This window comes from Brassica napus, unplaced genomic scaffold (assembly GCF_020379485.1).
Source record: "Brassica napus cultivar Da-Ae unplaced genomic scaffold, Da-Ae ScsIHWf_2371;HRSCAF=3064, whole genome shotgun sequence".
NCBI classification, from domain to species: domain Eukaryota; kingdom Viridiplantae; phylum Streptophyta; class Magnoliopsida; order Brassicales; family Brassicaceae; genus Brassica; species Brassica napus.
This window is the reverse complement of record NW_026015728.1, coordinates 6,631-29,801: the sequence shown is the minus strand read 5'-3', so window position 1 is coordinate 29,801 and position 23,171 is coordinate 6,631. Positions and strand designations below refer to the sequence as shown.

General features: G+C 34.5%; 2 protein-coding genes and 2 long non-coding RNA genes across 5 annotated transcripts; all 4 read left to right on the top strand.

Moving 5' to 3' along the window:
- The first annotated feature begins 152 nt into the window (after positions 1-152).
- On the top strand, positions 153-1,029 carry LOC125600722 (cytochrome P450 85A2-like). The gene is made up of 3 exons (XM_048773316.1): positions 153-324; positions 426-550; positions 659-1,029. Exons 1-3 carry the CDS (start codon positions 298-300, stop codon positions 744-746), a joined length of 240 nt encoding a protein of 79 aa, XP_048629273.1. The 5' UTR covers positions 153-297; the 3' UTR covers positions 747-1,029.
- Positions 1,030-17,357: 16,328 nt separating this feature from the next.
- On the top strand, positions 17,358-19,173 carry LOC125600725 (MYB-like transcription factor EOBII). Its single transcript, XM_048773317.1, has 3 exons — positions 17,358-17,492; positions 18,019-18,158; positions 18,440-19,173. Exons 1-3 carry the CDS (start codon positions 17,358-17,360, stop codon positions 18,945-18,947), a joined length of 783 nt encoding a protein of 260 aa, XP_048629274.1. The 3' UTR covers positions 18,948-19,173.
- Positions 19,174-20,149: 976 nt separating this feature from the next.
- On the top strand, positions 20,150-21,012 carry LOC125600724. Its single transcript, XR_007333913.1, has 4 exons — positions 20,150-20,441; positions 20,549-20,666; positions 20,732-20,810; positions 20,900-21,012. It is a non-coding gene; the product is annotated as an uncharacterized LOC125600724 (long non-coding RNA).
- A 67-nt stretch (positions 21,013-21,079) lies between these two features.
- On the top strand, positions 21,080-22,088 carry LOC125600723. 2 transcript variants are annotated; one of them, XR_007333912.1, is made up of 5 exons: positions 21,080-21,169; positions 21,277-21,401; positions 21,527-21,564; positions 21,636-21,777; positions 21,890-22,088. It is a non-coding gene; the product is annotated as an uncharacterized LOC125600723 (long non-coding RNA). The 2 variants fall into 2 exon arrangements; XR_007333911.1 differs by lacking the exon at positions 21,080-21,169 and having other exon boundaries at positions 21,170-21,401.
- Positions 22,089-23,171: the final 1,083 nt, after the last annotated feature.

The following is a 23,171-nucleotide window of genomic DNA, read 5'->3' as shown; positions in this document are numbered from 1 at the left end:
TCCCACCCCCCCCCCCCCCCCAAACCCCCCCCCCCACCCCCCCAACCACCCCCCAACCCACCCCCACCCCCCCCCCCCCCCCCCCCCCCCCCCCCCCCCCCCCCCCCATGGTTTTAGTTCAATTATTTTGACAGAGGAGAAGATCAACCTTTAATTTTGCAATCTTGATGAAATATATGTATTAGTACTTAATAGGTGTCATTTAAATATATTTGCAGGGTATTTAATCCCAAAGGTTGGAGAATTTACGTCTACACAAGAGAGATTAATTATGATACATCTCTGTATGAAGATCCAATGATCTTTAACCCATGGAGATGGATGGTTAGTATTTGCAACTCTGTTTCTTTTTGGTACTCTTGTGTTTTGTTATTTAGAAACTTGAGGCTCACATAGAGGGTTTCTTTGGGTATTTAAATATGCAGGAAAAAAAAATGGAATCAATGAGCTATTTCTTACTCTTTGGAGGTGGAGCAAGACATTGCCCTGGAAAGGAACTAGGAATTTCTGAAGTCTCGAGCTTCATTCACTACTTTGTTACGAGATACAAGTATGTTCTTAATTAATCCATGTCTCTTTAATGTGCAAAGATCTGATTTGTTTGTTGTTGTCGTGATTGATGATTTGAGATCTTAATGTTTTGATTTTCCTTGTGCAGATGGGAGGAGAAAGGAGGAGAGAAACTAGTGGTATTTCCCAGAGTTTCTGCACCAAAAGGATACCATCTTAGGGTTTCACCTTACTGACTTTTGTTTGACCTAATATTCAAGTTATGTATATATAATCAGTTAAGTCTTTTTGTTAGGGTTAATTAGCCTATTTTTACCTCTCAAGAGATGGACTGTGTACAGAGAGAGAGAAAGGGAGAAAAATGGAATATATAGAAAATAATACTCTCTCTGTTTTTTAATATAAGTCGTTTAGAGAGATTTTTTTGTTCTAAATTATATGACATTTTTAGTTTTCTATGTAAAATTTATTAACGCTTAATGTCATACGACCAATGATAATATACTTTATATTTTATTATTGGTTGATTTATGGTTAGGTAAATAATTAATGATGTTTTTGTTTAGAAAATATAAAAACTTAATGATTTCTTAATCTATGTGCATAATTCTAAAACGAATTATATTAAAAAACGGAAGGAGTATATTTTTAAAATGTTGAGCTCAGTCTCTAATCTTGTAATTAAGTTTTTGCATTTCATAAATATTGTCTGAATAACTGAATCATGATCAGTTTTATTATAATAACAATTATTGCTTTACTATTTTTCTGATGTTCAACTAGTGTTTTCAAAATCTGAACCTCACTTGTTCTTGGAAGTTGGAACACGATAAGTGCCGGCCCTGATGAGAAGCACACCAAGCACCAACTTCCAGTCCATCCAAAAAACTTGAAAAAATCAGCTTTTTAAAATTTTATATATATATGGTACTTTAGTAAAAAAATATACAAAATAGGCCAAATTTTAGAAAAATGTTTGTGGTCTTTCCCATGTTAGGAATATACTTATGATTTACAAACGGTAAAAATAACAGAGACATTGTTGATGAAGAAAGTATACATAATTAGGACTTCGAAATTTCTTTGCTGACAAAAAACAAAATTAGGACCTCGAAAGGTTTTGATAATGACAACTAGATATATAATTATTTAATCAGTTATTGAACATATGAAATTAGTAATCATTTATTTATAAGAATACGATGATCTAAGGAAAATGTTAAGGGGATTAACATTTAGGATTATGTAAATCTAACTGGCTAGTAATTTTATGCACATGTTTAAGCCCAACATAGCCCACAATAGTTATTGACGAAATTTCAACATGAGAATTTATATTTATTAAAAAGCCTACAACCCAGGTTAGTCAACTACATAAGATGACCCAACTAACGATATGAAGTCAGCCTACTTAAGTTTCACAGTATATGAGCAGTCACTAATTCGTTAGGTCCGATCCTTCTTTCTCAGAAGCTCCAATTTTCACTATGAAATAACGTGAACCCCGTATATCCGTGTAAAGAGAGAGAGAGATAGAGAGAGAGAGAGAGAGAGAGAGAGAGAGAGAGAGAGAGAGTCAAGTGATGAGTTCAAAGTTCTATTTATTTATAAAACCTAGAGAGCATTGATCGATGTCTCACTCCATATGCCTAGAACCAAGTATATTTGAGAATATTTTTCCTAGATATTTATTCAATTCTTGAGACGTTCTTGATCAGATGCATATTTAAGTGATGTGCACACTTTAACTTGCGCATCGATTGCTCTCAATCTCACTTATTTAGTAATCGAAAGAAAGAAAATCAATACATGATTTACGAGTTCCCTAGACTGAGGTACATCTGGGAAAATCTCAATTGATCCACGATGCTGTTACTAATACTTAACAACAAAAGATTACAAAATTTAAATGCATGCATATTGAATGCTTATTATAGTTTGTAATCATACGTAGCTCTGGAAAAAGATGGTTCTTTTGTCAGCTCATTAGCTCGGATGTCTCTCATGCTGATAGGTGCCACAAGGTGTTTGTGAGGAAGAACAAAGGAAGAGTTGAGAAACAGAGTAGGGATGACATGGCTAGAAGTGTTGGCGCGGAAGGTTTTAAATCAAAAGAGTAAAGTGAACCTTTTATTTCGGAGGGAGGCTTTGCCGTTAGAGGTTGCGAGGGAGCTAAGAGAAGCTGAAGTTGTTTAAATAAAAATTGTTCATGAATCATTTCTTTTATGCTTTGATTGTTGTAAGTTCATAGACGCTATGAGTCTTGAGCTCTCGATCATTATGAGATCGATGATCTGAGTTTGTATTCGTCATGAGAGTACTTGCTTAGTTCATACATCAAAGTGTAATTTGATTTAATTGATTCTTAATACCAAGGAGCTCTTATTCTATGAGTTTCGTAGATTTAAACTCTATCAGTGGTGCTGTGAAAAGTTTGAGCATAGCGACGACGATGACACTGAAACCAACAACGTTACAAGCAGGGTATGTTGACGATTCCGATGATGCGGAGATGGAGTGGAAGACGCAAGTCTACGATTTAGCTAAGACTGTTAGTCGATTGACGAAGGAGAATGCGACAACAAATTCGACGGTAGCTTCGCTACAATCGACGATGACGGAGCTGAATTCATCGGTACAAGCGATGATGAAATCGATGGGAAAGATGCCGCTTCAAGAGACGGTTCCACAGTCCACATTGATGAATGATACACCTCAGGTACATCCTTCTTTGTGAACAACATGGAAGTATTCCGCTAGGTTATCGAACTGAGTGATTGAATCCAGCAAATCGTGAGACTATGTTAAAGAAAGTTGAGATGCCGTGTTGTGATGGTTCTGATTGGATTGGGGATATCAAATATTTCTATGCTCTGGGAAGATACAGTGATGAGGCAAAGATGGATTTAGTTCCATTATGCTTGCAAGGAGCTTTGAAGAAGTGGTTTGGCTGGGTGAGACGTCGGGGAAGATTTCGTAGTTGGACGGATTTTAAGCAGCAACTGATGATCAGATTCTCCGAATCCATTGATGAGGAACCTGAGAAGAGATTGTTTGCTCTTAAACAAACATGAAGCGTAACGAAGTATGTTTTAGAGTTTGGAACACTTTCAGCTCAAGTACCAGGATTATCTGATCACTTGTTGGAGCGCATATTCTATAATGGGTTGGGTACAGAGATGAAGGAGGTGATAAGGATGAAGGATCCTCAAGGGTTACAAAACTATATCTCAGCTGTCTTACGGATGGAGACAAGTATGTTTTGCAAGGTGGTCAGTTAGGCAGCTACGCCAGAGAGTAGGAATCAAAAACGCCATAACACAGGCGAGAGATCTGTGAGAACAGTGACGAAGTGGAAAAACAATGACAAGACTAAAGGCGATCACTTACATAATAAGGAGAACATTACACCGGGTCAAGCATATAAGAGGCCGAGGCAGAAACATTCTGATGTTGAATTGGATGCGATGAGACGAGATAAAGTTTATTTCAAATGCAAGGCGCCATGGTCAAGAGCTCACGCAAGTGTCTTCCCTAATAAAGAGTTACAGATCTTATCTTTGCTCAATGTTGGGAAGTTGAAGTTTTGGATCAAGAAGACGAAGCAATGTTAGCTGAGAACGAACAAGAATTGATGACTTTGTCTTATAATTATTTTCTTAGGATTTCTTCTCCAAAGACAACTAAAATGAGAGGGAGAATTAATCAAAAGGAGATAATTGTCATGCTCGATAGCGGAGTCTCACAACTTTATTTCACCATCAGTTGTAGAAAAGCTACATTTGAAAGTTTCTGCAGCTTGTAGCTTAGATGTGCTGTTAGGGAATGGAGTTACTGTGAAAGCTTTTGGAGTGTGCCTAGCAGGTAACTTTGTTCTCAATGATTCAATTTTCACATCAGATTTTATGTCCTTAGAACTGGGAAGTGTTGATGTCATTTTAGGTGTGCAATGGCTGGAAACGTTAGGCAGATGTGAGGTTGACTGAGAGAGCAGGAACTCACATTTGTTTATCGGGGGAAAATGGTGACTTTGCTAGGCGATCATGGGTTGCATAACACCAAGTTTTCTCTAAAGTCATTGTCTCCTACTTACTGCGGTAGTGATACTAGAAGAGAAGTGCAGTTCTCTACTGCGGTAGTGACATCTGTAGTACCAGAGATTACTGAAGAACTCCAAAGGCTCTTGGAGAAGTTTGTTGATATTTTTGCTATACCAGAAGTCTTACCTCTTGTTAGAGGTCAAGAACTCCAAAGGCTCTTGTACAAGGGGTATCTGCGGTTTCAGTTCATCCGTATAGGTATCCTCATGCAAGAAAAGTGGTGATGGAACAGATGGTCAGCGAGATGTTACAAACTGGCATTATACGTCCAAGCGTCAGCCAATTTTCAAACTATGTGTTGCTAGTTAAGAAGAAAGATGGAGGGTTTCAATTTTGAGTTGACTACAGAGCTTTAAACAGATCAACGGTACCAAATAAGTATCATATACCAATCATACATCAATTACTTGATGAGTTGCATGGAGCAGCTGTATTTTCAAAGCTGGATTGGAGGTCGGGTAATCATCAAATCAGAATGAAGGAGGAAGACATTGAGAAGGCAGCTTTTAGAACAGTGGAGGGCCATTACGAATTTTTAGTTATGCCGTTTGGCTTAACTAATGCTCCAGCCACATTTCAAGCTCTTATGAACAAGATCTTTACACCATTCTTGCGAGACTTTGTATTGGTTTTCTTTGATGATATACTGGTGTATAGCTAAACGATGGAGTTGCATTTACTACATTTGGCACAAGTGTTAACAGTTTTGCGAGATCATAAGTTGTTTGCCAACAAAAAGAAATGCACTTTTGGAGTGAAGCAAGTTGAATATCTCAGCCATAGCATTTCTTAAGAAGGAGTAGGAACATATACTCACAAGACAGAAACAATGGATAGGTGGCCAATTTCTAAATTGGTTAAACAGTTGCGAGGGTTCCTTGGTTTAACATGATATTATAGGCGGTTTGTGAAGAATTATGGTGTTATTGCTAGAGCCTTAACTTCATTACCGAATAAGGATCAATCCATTTGGTCTGCAGAGGCACTAAAATCGTTTCTGGAGTTGAAGAAAGCGATGAAATCTGCTCATATTTAGGTCTTACCAGATTTTCAGAAGATATTTGTAGTGGAGACATATGCATCAGGTTACGGTGTGGGTGCGGTACTGATGTAGGACAGAAGACCAACCACATTTTCTAGTCATGCATTGACTGACAGAGAACGTTTGAAACCAGGTTATGAAAAAGAGTTAATGGTTGTGGTTATGGCAGTGAGAAAATGGAAGCATTATCTCTTGGGAAAACGATTTCAGGTTCACACAGATCAAAGGAGTATAAAATATCTTTTGGAACATAAAGAAGTCAACATGGAGTATTAACGGTGGCTAACAAGATTGTTGGGTTTTGATTTTGAGATATTTTATAAACCAGGCTATGAAAATAAAGTAGCTGATGGCTTGTCGAGGAGTATGATCAACGCATCTATGTTATTCGCATTGACAGTTCCTATGGTATTACAGTGGGAGGATTTGTACAAGGAGATAGCTGAAGAGAAAGAGATTCAAGAAGTTCTTCTTCAATTGCAGAATAAGACATTATCTTCTTCGAAGTTTACAGTTATTGATGGAAGACTATGGTCAAAACAAAGATTGGTTATTTCTCAGCATTCGAAGTTCATTCCATTAATTTTGAGCGAATGTCATGACAACAAGATTGGTGGTCATTCAGGTGTTTTGAAGACAATTCATAGAGTTCAATGATCATTTACTTGGAAGGGGATTAAACAGAGGATTCAAGATTATGTAGCTGCATGTGATGTGTGTCAAACACATAAACATTCTACGTTGTCACCGGCTGGTTTACTTCAACCACTTCCTATTCCAAATCGAGTATGGGAGGATATTAATATGGACTTTATAGAAGGATTGATAGGTTGAGTAAATCAGCTCACTTTTTGATTCTTAGACATCCTTTTAATTACTTCCGCTGATGTAGCCAAGAAGTTTGTGTCTGAAATTGTGCGTCTTCATAGCTATCCGGAAAGTATTTTGTCGGACCGAGACAGGTTGTTCTTAAGTAATTTGTGGAAGGAATGCTTCAAGTTAGCAGGTACTAAGCTCAAGTACATTACATCTTTCCATCCTCAAACTGATGGACAATCAGAAGTCCTGAATCGTTGTCTCGAAACATATCTTCGTTGCTTTGTTTCATTGCATCCACGGACATGGTCTCAGTTTCTTTGTTGGGCAGAATTTGGTATAATACCTCCTATCATATAACTTTATGTGGGACGCCTTTCAAAGTGTTGTATGGTAGGGACCCTCCAAAGTTACTGAAGTATGAACATGGTTCGACGAAGAATTTTGATTTGGAGGAATCTTTAAAGCAACGGGATGCTACTTTGCTTCAGTTGAAGAGATGTTTGGTCCGAGCTCAAGAAGTGATGAAAAGTCAAGCTGATAAACACAAACAAGATGTTGAACTGCAGGTGGGAGAGATGGTTTATCTGAAATTGCGACCTTATAGACAGCAATCAGTCGTTACAAGGTTTTGTCAAAAGTTGGCAGCGAAATTCTATGGACCTTACATGATTTTGGAACGTATTGGGAAAGCGGCTTACCGTTTGGAGTTACCACAAGGTTCTAAAATCCATCCGGTTTTTCATATATCTCAGACCAAGAAGGTCGTGGGCCAGCATTTTTAGGCTACTCATTTACCACCAGTTTGTTTGGATGAGGCGTCTGTTGACTTGATTCCAAAGGAGGTGTTAGCAAAACGTATTACATTGGATGGTGATACTGAATTTTTGGTTCACTGGAAAGGGAAACCAGAGATAGATGATTCATGGATGTCTTTAGTGGAGTTTGAAGAGCGTTTTCCTTATTACAAGCTTGAGGGCAAGCTTGGTTTCGATAGGCGAGGTATCGATAGGTGCCACAAGGTGTTTGTGAGGAAGAACAAAGGAAAAGTTGAGAAACATAGTAGGGATGACGTGGCTAGAAGTGTTGGCGCGGAAGGTTTTAAATCAAAAGAGTAAAGTGAACCTTTTATCTCGGAGGGAGGCTTTGCCGTTAGAGGTTGCGAGGGAGCTAAGAAAAGCTGAAGTCGTTTAAATAAAGATTGTTCATGAATCATTTCTTTTATGCTTTGATTGTTGTAAGTTCATAGACGCTATGAGTCTTAAGCTCTAGATCGTTATGAGATCGATGATCTGAGTTTGTATTCGTCATGAGAGTATTTGTTTAGTTCATACATCAAAGTGTAATTCAATTTCATTGATTCTTAATACCAAGGAGTTCTTATTCTCTGAGTTTCGTAGATCTAAACTCTATCACATTGATGATAGGAGTTTTCAAGGCTCCTAATCAAATGTTGTAGTATAAAAGATTGTCGAACCAATCCTAGGTGATTCTACAGCAAAGGGAATGCAAGTTCATGCTTAAGCTAAGTGCAATCCGGTTTTAAAGATTGTATGAACTAAGAACTAATAAGATAATGCAATAAAGTAATGATCTTTCTTTCTCAATATGAAGCAAGATGACTCATGTTGCTAGGCATTGATCTTGGATGATGTAGATCCAATCTAAGGGTGGCAAGCTATCAATCAAACACTTTCCTTATGCCTAGACACTAAGCTAAACAAGCTCTATCTCTAGATGAATGTTCTTTTGGTAAAGCAACTCAAGCATCTAATCTCTTAGGTTGAATGTTACTAAAGCAAACATGGATAACAAGTCTAATAGCAATCTTAACTCCTTTAACAACTAATCTCTTAGGTAAAGCAAGCTAAAAGCATTGAAGAGCTGGTTAAGGCATTTCATCATACACCTTGTGGGTAGGAAATGCCTAGAGATCTATTTTAGTATGATCAAGACTAATATAGCATTGAGAACCCTCAACAAGCATGGAAACAAGTAGATCTAACACTAAACACCCTAGATCTTCTCTAATCACCCTTAATCACCCTAGGTCGGCGCGGGTACACTGGGTCGCTCCACGTATTTTCCTTCACGTCTCCAAATCGCGCGCGGGCACGTGACGTCGCTCCCACAGGTCGCTCTACATCTGGAGCGGGTTAATCACCTCGCTGTGGTACGTCGCTCTGATATGCTTGCTTCTCGTCATCAAACTGCGCGCGGGCACGGAACGTCGCTCCACCAGGTCGCTCCACATAGTGAAAGTTGTCGACAAGAGGTTTTGGCTCGGAGCGGGTGCTTCACCCCGGTGAAGAGGTCGCGCTGTCTTCGTTTCACCTGGAGCGAGTGTCGTAGGTCGCTCCCGTAACCCGCTCTGGTGCTCTGCTCGCTCAAACAACACTTTCCACTCCCTTTTGATCCCAAATGCTTCCAAGTACCTCTAAGAACTCCAATGGAAACTCCAAGACCTGATAAAGACTTATGCAATGCAAAAAGGAGACTAAAATGCATGATCCCTAATCTAAATGATCAAAACATGCAAGAATAGAGAGTTAAAACAATGTAAATATGCAAGATATCAACTCCTCCAAACTTGTTCTTTACTTGTCCTCAAGTGACTTTGTAAGAACTCATAAAGGAGAGAAGTTTGAAGATGGGAACTCATAGCCAAAAGTAACACTTCATAGCACTCAACTTAACATCCTAAAGAAACATAGCAAATAGCATGAACATCTTCCTTATTATACTCTAGCTTCTCTAGGTCTATCCATACTCTTTTGCCTCTACTCAAGTTGTAATACTCATCACCAACAAGTTCCTTCAACCAGCTCTCACATTGATTCACACACACACAAGGTGAATTCTCACAAATGGGCACATGATCTCAATCATTCGGCTAGGTAAGCAATGATCTAATATGAATGAAGAGAGGGGTTCAAATGTTTTCATTTAAAGGTGGTTATCACTCAAAACAAAGAGCTTGATCATTATGCAAAATTTACCTAAGATTAGAAGCAACTCATGCATACATAGATTCATTCTCATCATTCTACTTCATTCCTAAGTGATTACAAATTCTACACCATCTTCATTCATCCCATAGCCCAAAATGAAAAACACTCACATCACTCACCCAATGAACAACATTCTTTTCCTAAGACTCAACCACTAAGGACCTCTTATTCACTTTTCACTTTTCTAAGCTCTAACACTTTTTATTATCCCTTCCCCACTATCTTATTGAATTTTTTTTTTTTATATATTTTTTTAGAGGGGGAAAGTCTCAAATAATACAATCAAGAGATTTCTTATCTTTCTATTCTAGGTCCCTAGGGCTTTTCTTTCTCATGACAATCTTTTGTTCATCAATCTCAACTTTATCTCCACGTATTTTGCTTCACGTCTCCAAATCGCGCGCGGGCACGTGACGTCGCTCCCCCAGGTCGCTCTACATCTGGAGCGGATTAATCACCTCGCTGTGGTACGTCGCTCTGATATGCTTGCTTCTCGTCTTCAAACTGCGCGCGAGCACGGGACGTCGCTCCACCAGGTCGCTCCACATAGTGAAAGTTGTCGACAAGAGGTTGGGCTCGGAGCGGGTGCTTCACCCCGGTGCAAGAGGTCGCGCTGTCTTCGTTTCACCTGGAGCGAGTGTCGTAGGTCGCTCCCTTAACCCGCTCTGGTGCTCTGCTTGCTCAAACAACACTTTCCACTCCCTTTTTGATTCCAAATGCTTCCGAGTACCTCTGAGAACTCCAATGGAAACTCCAAGACCTGATAAAAACTTATGCAATGCAAAAAGGAGAGTAAAATGTATGATTCCTAATTTAAATGATCAAAACATGTAAAAATAGGGAGTTAAAAAAATGTAAATATACAATATATCACACATGCACGCTAAATTTTCATCGGACGCCGACTTCTTACAATTGATTCTATGTACCTACTAGCACGAGCTTCATTTATTACATATTTTTGGCCAAAAATTCTTCAAAATTTTCCATAGGCCTATTGTTATAATATCAAGATTATAAGCTCCACCTGTGTTTCTTTATATAAGGTTCGAGGATTTTGTAACTCACATTTCTTTATATTTTATTTTTCAAAAAGTGGCCATTTTTCTGTTTGCTTCTAGTCTTAGAAATACCAGGACTGGCTCTGCCCACTTGTGATTCTAGTGTATATGTACGTAACTAGTTCACGGTATATGGCACTTAGAATCAGCTGGTACATATTGATTTTATAAGCACTACTTCACGATGCTACGAGTTATGATGATGACTCATACACATTGTATAGAATAGTACATGAAGGCTATAAATGGAAATGAAAAATAACTTTCGTTTGATAAATTCTTGTTTTTAATTGAAATAAGTAACTGGACTAGATATACATAATTTTTTTTTGTCAACAGATACATAATTATTAATAGAAAAAACACAACCAAATGATCTACAAAACATTAATAACATAAATGAAGGGTCGAAGACACGTCATCCTACAAAGATTTGCAGTCAAATAGAATACCCGTGAGTCTTCACGCCTAAATTATTCACAACTTCACACTAATCTAACTGTATATGTGTACATTCTCTTGTTTTCAACTTTGTTTAATCGTTCTTATACTTTAATAATTGAGACATTAGACCCAATAATTAATAAATATTTCTCTTAGACGTCACACGTTAGCAACAAAATTTCAAACTTCTTTAGATGGGTCGTACACCTCATTCACCATAATTTCTATTAGTTTATTTTAGTAAAATATATACTTTTCGTTTGTTTTATAAATTACTGCATTTAGTTATGTTGTGGTCCTTCTCCTTCATGTGGGGGAAAATGATCAAAACATCTTCTTATTTAAATGTATGAGGTGTCGACCAACTCTTCAATCTTATGATGTCACAAAAATGATTTGAGGCTTCTTAATCTATAACTATAACATTCATAATTTTGTGGTGTATGCTGTTCTTGATTATACCAATACCGCTAGCTCTAAATATTTCCCGGCATTTTACGTATTTTTGCTCGATGATTTAGCATTTAAACATAAATGAAAATTTTACTTGTTAATATAAACTCAAAGAATACTGATAATATTTTTTTCTTCAAAAGCTTATACGTCTTAATCTTGAAAGGTTGTATTTCGTTTATCAAATTCCTAGTTAATATATATATTACAATGGTAAAAATAATATTGAATATAGTTGAACTGAAACCATAAAACAAACATCTAGAGAGTGTTGAAACATGAAAAACAACTAACCTATATATAATCTATTAAAACAGAAGTACATTTAATATTTAACCCTTATATTTTCATAATATTTACAAGGGGATGCCACTGATTTGAATGATTATTTGTTTCCTATATTAAAGGTGTTTGGTTAATTTAAATACAATCCATTACGAGACTCTAATAGCTAAGATACATGTTGGATTTGTTTCAATTAGTAATTAATTTTATTTTTCAAATATAAACCCCCAATATGGCTAACGTTACCAATATTGAAAATCAATTTATTAGTAATTATTTGAAAATAAATGAACATTAATTATCTTACCAAAAGATTCCTAAAAAGTCGACAATCACTTATTAAAGTAAAATATTTTTCTTCGAAAATAATGTAATATTCTTTTTTTCAAATAAATCATACCAAATACTATAAATTACTTTACTGGTAATTATTTTAAAATATAATGTAACATTGACAATCACTTATAGTATTTGGTAGGATTTATTTAAGAACAGAATGTTACATTATACTTATTCTCCAGGATTGATAATCTTTTCAAATATGATATAAATTAACATTAAAACAAAAAAATATCAAAAACTTATTGTGTCACTATCATTTCTATTTCCTAAAAAAAATACATATATTAATCTATTAAAATAGAAGTACATTTAATACTTAACCCTTATCTTTTCATAATATTTACAAGGGGATGCCACTGATTTGAATGATTATTTGTTTTCTACATTAAATGTGTTTGGTTAATTTAAATACAATCCATTACGAGACTCTAATAGCTAACACACGTGTTGGATTTGTTTCAATTAGTAATTAATTTTTTTTTTCAAATATAAACCCCCAATATGGCTAACATTACCAATATTGAAAATCAATTTATTAGTAACTAGGGCCGGCCCGCCCTACGGACGGGAAGTTATAATAAAAGTGATTTTATAATAATTTATGAAGTAATTTAAAATTATGATAGATTAAAAAATATTATAAACGAAAAAATAATGAAAGACTTATGAGATCATTATAATTATTTTTTTTGTTTTGAATTATAATGACAGTAAATTTCACTATTCTCTGATAAATAACATTATATTTTTAATATTTATTTTAATTCAAATGTTTTGTTTTATAATATTCTTAATTAAATTAACTTATTTAAGGTTTTTTTTTTTGCGAATATGACTTTGAAGTCATTCCTAAAGTAATTCATGCTTTTTTTTTTGTGATGTAATTGTATATTCCATTTGTATGTGTGTTTTGTAAAATTTTGTTAAGATAAGTATATAATAATGTTTATGGTTTTGAGAATTTTAGGGTGTTGAAGGATTATTTATGTTAAGATTAGTTATATTTGAGTTAAAATGTTTTAATGAGAGGGTTCATTGAATGATTTAATGTGATAGTCAATGAGGATGCATGAATCCAACCGACTTTCATAACAGTTCCAAAATTCAACCAAGGGTAGAAGAAGTGGAATCGAACAGCCAAATACGACGCCTTCCAACTGACCTTGATCGGAGCCTTCCAACTGCCCTTGATCGGAATTCAGCGTGGTCGGTGCAGCAAATCTTCATTGGCCGTAGATTTGAACCGGAGTTGTTAAAACACAGCAGATCTGTCTTTCGTTCGTCGACATTATTTTTTGGAGAAGAAGTCATCTCATGTAGGACCCCCTCATGTGTTACCCTAGAGCCCAGAAACCCAATTATGTTAAGCCTAAAACACTGATCTGAAATATTTATTAACAAAAAGAGAAAAGCCCATTAATAATTGTGATTAAGTGAAACGGTGAGTATCATCCAACCCGGACACGTGTCGGCCTGTCAGGAACCGACTTTATGACGTGGCGCAACAGGAGTGAGGCGAACATATTTTTATATATATAGATTATTTGAAAATAAATGAACATTAATCATCTTACCAAAAGATTCCTAAAAAGTCCACAATCACTTATTAAAGTAAAATATTTTCTTCGAAAATAATGTAATATTCTTTTTTCAAATAAATCATACCAAATACTATAAATTACTTTATTGGTAATTATTTTAAAATATAATGTAACATTGACAATCACTTATAGTATTTGGTAGGATTTATTTAAAAACAGAATTTTACATTATACTTATTCTCCAGGATTGGTAATCTTTTCAAATATGATATAAATTAACATTGAAACAAAAAAATATTAAATACTTATTGTATCACTATCATTTCTCTTTCCTAAAAAAATACATTCAATACAAAACAAAGTTAATAATGATATAATAAAAAACAAAACAACATTCAAAGCTATATGAGACAATAATTATTGTTTAAGATAATACTAAATTAGTTTGATCAAATCTGCTATAAAATTAGTATGTTCAGATCCATATTAAACAAATACTTAATATTGGTAATTTAAAAAAAAAACATATATTAAATCATATTAAAAAATAAACAATATAAAAACTAAATAGAACACCCGTGCGATCAAAATCTAGTATAAGATTATGTTTGATAATAAATAATATTTCTGATAGACAAAAAACATGCAAAGTATCAACGCCAACTTTGCTACGTTTAACTTAATATATTAAAATGAGATATATGTATAATCCAAAACATAGGTACTTATATTACGTTTAACACAATATTAGCATATCCATAACATGTTATCTATAGTAGACTATTTTTTTTAATGAAATTTCAAATTTATTGATCAATCAAAAATAAGCATTTACAAAGAATATCCATAACATATTATCTATAGTAGACTATGTTTTATTTTAATAACTACTGTTTTACAAACAAAAAATTCTGAAAATAAAAGAAAATAACAATAAACCGAACCTAAATTCGATTTAAACACACTGATAAATTTTAATCATGAAATGAAATTTTCTACTTTATTTAATATTAAAACATCAAATAACATTTTATCATCGATGCATAGCACAAAAAAACCATATATAGATTAAGGGTCTGATACGCAGCGGTTGAGGTTGTGGATGCGGGAGTTGCGGAAGCAGATAGTTGCGTTTTCAAGTGTTATTAAGTATTTTTATGACTGACAAAACATTTAGAAATTATTGCGTCTGTGGATCATTTTTGATTGGTTTACCCACAAATGCAAAAATTAATTAATAAAAAAATATTTAATGGACAAAAAAAATAATTACAAAATGATTATTATTATTATTATTTTATTTTTTGACAGCAAGAAATTTACAGACTCATGATTATTTTAAAACCCAATAATAAATTATAAATATAAAAATTCTATTTATAAATCATATTATTATAATAAATATAAAACTATATTATAAAATCATAGTATTAAACTTATATATATATTAGTATTTATATCATCTCAATTTTTAAAACTTATTTAAAATTATTTATTTATATTATATAACTTTTACCAAAAAAATGAAAAATTATTCTCCCGCAATCATCCGCAACCGCAAACGGTAGCTGAAACCAATTTTTAATTTTCAGAGGTTAGGAACGGAGTAAGTAAAGCGGTTTGTAGCGTTGTTTTGTAATTGTTGTAAAAACTCTAACAACCACTACTAACCGCAAAAACTGCATTTACGGATGGTAGCAGAAAAAGCAATCATACCCTAAATTCCAAGATCAAAAACTAGCTAGGCTAGTCCAGGTCCGGGCTTTAATAAAGGTTCGGTGATGCAGAATTAGTTCAGCACGACATCACTAAGTTAAAAAGGTTTGATATATAGCTAACATACAAAAAAAAAAGGTTTGATAAAAAAAGAAAATACATCACGGTAGTTTTTTCACAAAAAAAAAACATACCGATTGAAGTTGAAGCGCCTAAAAGATTATTTTCTCAACCAAATCTTTATCATATACCATTAAAAGAAAAAAAATAAATATAAAAGAACAAGTTGCTATTGGTAGCCGAATAAATTATTTTCTCTTTGAAAATTGATAGTGTTATTAGTAGTAATAAGCAATCTAAGTAAAAAAAATTATATATATATATATATATATATATATATATATGATGGGGTCCATAACTATGTACCAATACATGATAATTTTCTAGAAGCTTTTTAATCTTAAAACGAATTTTAATTATTTTCTTTTAACTATATATAGAAGTATTTGTTTTCAAGAGATATAGTTCAAAAACTTTTTCGAGTTGGATCATGTCCTAGACATCTTTGCTTTTTGACACTTGATACGCTAGATCTTCTAGATTACACCGGTTTATCCATTTTTTCCATTCGAAACATATATATGCACGTAAATTGGAGTGATTAATTATTATTGTCCATACTTGTTGCCTTTTTTTGTGTCCATACGTGTACAGTCCTTGTCAGAATAGCTTTATAAATATTGTTTATAGCAAAAATGATCCTAGTTTCTTTTTTTTTTTTCGACCAAATGATCCTAGTTTCTTACGTCATCAAAGATTTGTCTTTGATGCTTATCGAACACCATCGGCCTAAATTCTACTTTGAAAAACGAAAGCTGCATGAAAAAATGAAAATTATTCTAATCATAATTTATCAAATGAAATCTAAAACCACAACTAAGATCATACAATAATTAAAATCTAGAATTCTGATAATTTAACTTTTTATGAAACCATCTTTAAGTTTTGCGATCAAGGATTCAAGGGAAGTTGCAATCTTCAAAAATATATATAAAAATTAAGTGTTATATTGGTTTAACCAATTCAAGAAAACCCTAGCATTACCATAAATGTTGATATGTATGGCCGAAAGGCCACATGGATACAAGGTGAGTCATCGATACTTTATTGTCTGAAGGGAATTTTCTGATTTTCCTATTGCCCGAATTAGTATACACTTCATTATGCCCATTATTTCGAGCATATTTTCTAATTTATTAATAAACTAATCAAGAATTACTCTTAAAGCATGTCTTTTCATTATTTTATCTAGCAGGTGTTGAGGTTTTACTGGCTCAGAAGTTATTTTCCAGAAATAAAGACAACCCACTAGTATTTTCTAATATATATTTCCCCAAGAACTGAATCCTGAAGAAAGTTATGCTTCTATGATGATGTCTTTTAAGTGTCCAAAGACAAAACATTGTTGTTCAAGAATACTTTTTTTTAGCGAGAGCATTCCGTTAACTTAACTTTTTCAAAAAAAAAGAATACTTTTTAGTGATGACGAATAAATATATATATAGTACGGATCTATGTATGGATTTGGTAATAGGGTACTTGTAAAATCTTAATTGGGTAAGAAAAATAGTGAGCTGGTTCTCATTATGTGTCAACACTTGTTCGAAGAATAGAGGTTTACAAAGATTGTTTTCGTGATTGAGGAACTCAAGTTAAAATTTATATAATTAAGAAGGCTAATGATAGACCATACATTCACATATGCTACATGATTAACTATAGGGTCTTAAACTAAAGTAAATGAAAATAAAATATATAGAATAAACTCCCATAAAATGTAAGAAGTGACTGTTCTTAAGCGCATATATATATATACACACATGTTCAACCACAACCATCAACATAGTATAGCAGATTAAGCGCCCTCTTACGTGCACAAATATACACATAAGTTGTAGTATTGTTGTGTGTGAAAGAGTCTGAGAATTCAAGAGATATGCTTGACTGGGGAGTTGATCAAGTCCATCACCGAAACCATGATCTTTATCAACAACACACAGCAACAACAAGGATGTAGAAAGGGACCATGGACACCTGAAGAAGACAAACTTCTTGTTGAGTATGTTACTTCGAATGGGGAAGGAAGATGGAGCTCGGTGCTAAGTGTGCAGGTAAACTATTTTGATTTACCATGGTTACATATATATTTGCTTTTTATGTACATGTTACTCATATAATCTTCATTGTTGCTATATCAAAAGCTCTTATGACCATAAATAAAAGACAAGTGGGAGATCATATTAATGGGGTATAGTTGACTTAATGAAGCTCTTGATAATATATGCTTGATGTTTCTTTTGTCGTTTTAATGTATAAGCAGTCTCATACTTTTCATGGTTAGCAATAAGACAATGTCATGGTGGTGGAATAAGCTTTAGGGTTTATTTTTCTCGAAATCAAAAGATGATCTTATGATTCCTTGTTTTATGGAGTTGACTTCGATTAGTTTGGGACATTTTAGATATAGCACTTTTTTTATTCGAACATGTTGGTCGAGATGCTGTTAAAATATGAAACATTCATATACTATATCTATAATATAGATAAAGATCATCAAGTTGTATTAAATTGGACATATTCATGTTTTGTCAAACGCATTCTTAGTGCTCTTTTTAATACTTTTGTTTGTCATGGAATTGTAAATTAGGGTTGAATAGAAGTGGCAAAAGCTGTAGACTAAGGTGGGTGAACTACTTAAGGCCAGGGCTTAAGAGAGGACAAATCACTCCTCAAGAAGAAGGAATCATCCTAGAACTTCATTCCCTTTGGGGTAACAAGTAAGCTCCTTTCTTCTTTGAAAATGCTAATTAAATCGAGATGCTAAAGGCAAACTTTTATAGCTAGTAGTACATACTAGTTATCTAACAACATGAGTGATATAGAATACTATGATTTATTTTACTGTAGTATGCATGATTCATTAATGCGTTGTTTGATCCCCTTTATTATCGTACATTTGTAGTTGTATTAGTATATTTATACATACACTCACTTCTGTACGGATGCAAACACTTCATGGGCATGCATTTACAAATAGTTTTCGAAAAATTATATATAGGTGGTCAACAATCGCAAGATATTTACCAGGACGAACAGATAATGAAATCAAGAACTATTGGAGAACCCATTACAAGAAGAAAGAAAAATCTTTTTCGAAGCAAGAAAAAGTCAAAAGATCCCGGAAACAGCTAGATCTGAAACCACAACCACAACAGCAACCTCATCAGCAGAATCAATCGTCTCACTTTGTGTCTGAAGACCACATGAATCTCGACAACGAGCAAAACACTTTCTCTTACCAGACTGGTGTCTTCAGTGACCAATTTCATATGCCTCAAGTTGTTGCAGCAACCTCAAGCGACCACTCCATGATGGATGAAGGTAACTTGTGGGGCAGCTTGTGGAGTCTAGACGACCATGATCCACACCATTTTGGTGGTTTCTCGGAACAGAGAACAGCTGCTAACGTTTCTGAGAAGTTTAACGGCTGCGGAATTGATGCTCCGTTCTGTGGATCATGGGATTATAGTTATAATGGATTTAACACTGGAGGCTATAATTATTAATTAGTATGTACGGAGATATGAAGAAAGCTGCGTCTTCGCACGGTTTACTAGAAGAAAGAAAGATCTCGATTTGTATTTACTAACCTTCGTAGTGCCTTACTAAATTGACCGGACTAGTGAGGCTAATAAAATTGTTTGAAATAATTATATGTCTCCACAAATCTACTTTTTTTTCTTTTGTAAAAGCTTTATGAAATCAAGTCTCCTGATTTATCGTTTCAAACTATTTAGTATTGACTCTGGTTTCTCTTTTAGCGAGTAAGCTTCCGGCGTCTAGCTTACTTAGGGGGGGGGGGGGGGGGGGGGGGGGGGGGGGGGGCGAGTATTGAGAGCGGTGACAGGTCAAGTGGAACTCGGTTTAATTAGGATTCAGTTTCTCTTAGATATAAAGACAGTGAGTCTATCAAAACTATACTAGAGATACGGTTCGGTTTTCATATAAATGTTTTGAGAGTATTGAGAGCGTGGACAGGTCAACTGGAACATTTCGAGGCTCTATGGAACTAAAATAAGTCAGTAACTTTGATTTTCAAATAAATTTAGGTATTAGTTAGTTTTTCGGTTATCTATTAATTAGGATTCAGTTTCTCTTAGATATAAAGACAATGAGTATGAAAACTATACTAAAAATACGGTTCGGTTTTCATATAAATTTTTTGAGAGTATTGAGAGCGGTGACAGGTCAACTGGAACATTTCGAGGTTCTATGGAACTGAAATAAGTCAATAACTTTAATTTCAAATAAATTTAGGTATTAATCAGTTTTTCGGTTATCTATTAATTAGGATTCAGTTTCTCTCAGATATAAAGACAGTGAGTCTATCAAAACTATACTAAAGATACGGTTCGGTTTCATATAAATGTAAATGTTTTCAGTAAGGTTAAATTAATGAATCAATGAAAACACAGATGAAATCAATTTATACAATAAAGTTGGCTTGACTCTCTCTTCGTACGTCCACGTCAGCATGGAAGGAGGGCTTTTGCCGACAGATGTCACTTTTTTTAATATTTTCCGCGAAGCTTTTATGGTTTGTTTCCGTGGGCTATTCTGTCAACATTTGAAGTTAGCCCATCTTCTTTTAGGGTTTGGCCCATCTTCTTTTGAAATCTATTTTTTGCCATCTGGTTCTCTTTCTCCTCCTTCGCTCTGCGTTTTCTAAAATCTCAGAAACCAGCTTCAGCTACGTAACGTCCTCCTTTTTCTCCTTGAATCGGATTCCCTTTAATCTCATCATTTACGTCTCACCCACTACTCATCCCGAATTAAACATCATCATTATTATCAAACGTAACTGATTCAAGCTCTTCCCTATAAATTGGTTCTTATCTAATTGATCAAGAGAAGGGATCTCTACGCACAGTTCAACGAAATCTCAAAGTAAAAAACTTCATCAAGCTTTGATTCCACCAATGGCCGCTTCCGCTACTTGCTAACTTGAGAGTCGGCTGTTCCAACACCGCTGAGACGACATGCTTTTTTTGGATGAGCAGGTAAATCTTCATTTATCTATATTTTTACACAAATTAAGAGTCAAGAGTTACTATCTATCTCCTATTTTTCATCTGCAAGTTTCATTATACTTCGTCCTTACAAACAGAGATTGCAGTAACAGTGTCCTCTCCGATCTGAAGTCCGGTCGTGCTTCTCATGACTTTTGACAATTTCTTCTAGGAAAGTCCAAGAAAGACAAAACAACGACTATAAACCTTATATGGGTATTTCTCATTATTATAGATTTCTTCTTCTTTTCAGTTTCTCAAGATTTTGTATTTTTGCGTAGATGTTAGTGAGAAGAGTTCTAACTACTGTATGTTAAGATAAGCACAAGAAATGGAGGACTCCAGAAATGTCTGAAACCAGTATGTTTCTTACGGGTTTTGATTTTTGTAAGCTTTCATCTTTTAATATAGTGGATCATATCTTTTGTTTTGGCGTGACACTTTGATAGGACAAAGACGAAAATGATATTATAGAGACGGAATGAGATTCGTTACATTGAGAATAAATAATATTAACATTGCTCAAACTCTAAGTTGAGAGTTTCATACAGACCAGACCCTAGTTGGTATGTTACTTTGCTAAGTTTTATGAAGAATTTGATATGCTTATCAAGTCTAAGTGTTCACCAGTTATGCTTTTGATGTAGGTTTCTCACTTGCTACAATCAGGAAAAATGTAGCTCAAGGAATTCATACCCAATTCAACAACGCTTGATCATGTGAGAATAACTAGAACCTTTCATGTTTATGTGTTTAATGTTTACTATCTACTGAAATGTTTATACACTCACATAATCCCATGAATATAAAATTTCACATAAGGCAGATACACAAGACCATATTTGGCAGGAGGAGATCAAGGAGTTGTGTTTTTGGTCATTTTATGTAAATCACATATTTGCAACACACCAAGAGCTATAGGTCACAACTATACACTACAAAATCACTGAGGTATATGGTCATCAAAACTAACCTTTTATGTAATTTGAATTCTGGATTAGAGATTTTATTTAAATTAAAGCTTCTTTCGATTCATATGCATTACCTTAGAAGATGTTCATTTTTTTTTGTTGCAGCTAATCCATCCTAAGTCTGATATTATGCTCTATTCCACGTAAGAATAAGAAATATAAAATGTTGTAGATAATATGTTACATAATATGTTTTTTTTTTCCTTTTCTCCAGATTCCACCTTTCACCTTTTCTTGCTATAAGCTTTAATCAAGCTGGTGTAATGGCTCTTTTTAGTCACTTTGCAAGCAAAAATCTGGTACAGGTTCTGCGACACTATACGTTGAGAGAAAATAGAAGAAATATGTAGACTTGTGTAAGACACTGAGAGCTGTTTGAGTTATATATTAAAAAAAATATTATCTGTATCCGCCTCCTGTCCCCTTACGGCCCCGCCATTAATATCTGCTCCTTTTTTGTATGAACAGAGAAATGGAGGTTAACATGTGAGTGGAGATCAGAAAGGAGACAGCTTCTCAAAGGTTGTTGAGCTCTTGCCTGATATCAACACTCTAATGATTTATCAGATTGACATTTCTGCTCCTGCATAGTACCTGCAGCATTTGAGATGATCACAATCGTGATTTATCAAGACATTACAGGCCCCACGCAGGTGAAGAAGCTCCGATAGGTCTTCAGCAGAACACAAGTCTTAGAGAAGTCAGGCGCTAAATAACTGGGCTAAAGACAAAGCAATTGTGTATGTTTCAACTGAACTTTTCAAGAACAAGAGCTTGCCGAGTTTGTATGTTGATGGAAGCCGGTTCCGGAGCGGTGGGCGTAGAGGGTTTCCTTTGCCCGATTTGAAACCCGCCAGAGTCAAAACAAAAAGTTGCTCCGAGACATCATCATAGTGAGGGAGCAAATGTACAGAGCAAATTTAAGGAATAACAAGCCAGAAGTAGTTGTCACAACAATGACCTTGAGAACTATTGCAGGACGTGCTACTAGAAGCATATGCGGAAGTTCTGGGCTTCAATCTGAACACAACATTGCTACCATTTCCCTGCAACATCTCACATACCTATTTCAACACTTTTGCTTTTACTAATTTCAAATAAACTAATTTTCGTCAGCTTTGTATCCTAAGGAATAGTGTTAGTTAACTATGTACCAAATTACAGACTGAAATTGTGAGGCTAAGTGGTCTTCAAAGAGAAAATACATAAAACAATATTTTTTAAAAAAATAACGAATCTTGAGTCAGAAATACACTTGAAATGAAGCACGTCTAATAAAAGAAACACTATTATCAATTAATTAGACAACAGCTTCCTCTGACCAATCGACGTTCACTTGGCAAGCACAAACCCTTTCTGAAAAAATGTGAAAAATAAAAATAAATCCAATAGGATAAAAACTACAGTGTTATTAGGCATTTAAATTTGAAGCAATCAACCACTACATAGAAAACATAACTAATGTATGCTTTTAATTCATCCTGAAACCATGAATGCAATCATAAAGGAATTTTTCCAATACATATATCCCATTTTCTGTACCGAAAAATAATAAAATGATGTTACTTAACATATTATAGGGATACAAAAGAAAAATTAGCATGCCATCCCAACTATATTGCAAACATATGGGACAACTGATGTTATTATGTTAAGTAAGAGATGTTCGATTATGTTGCCTAACTAATTAACTAACCCAGCAAAATACAACAACCCAAAAATAACATATCACCATACATCCATGTCCATG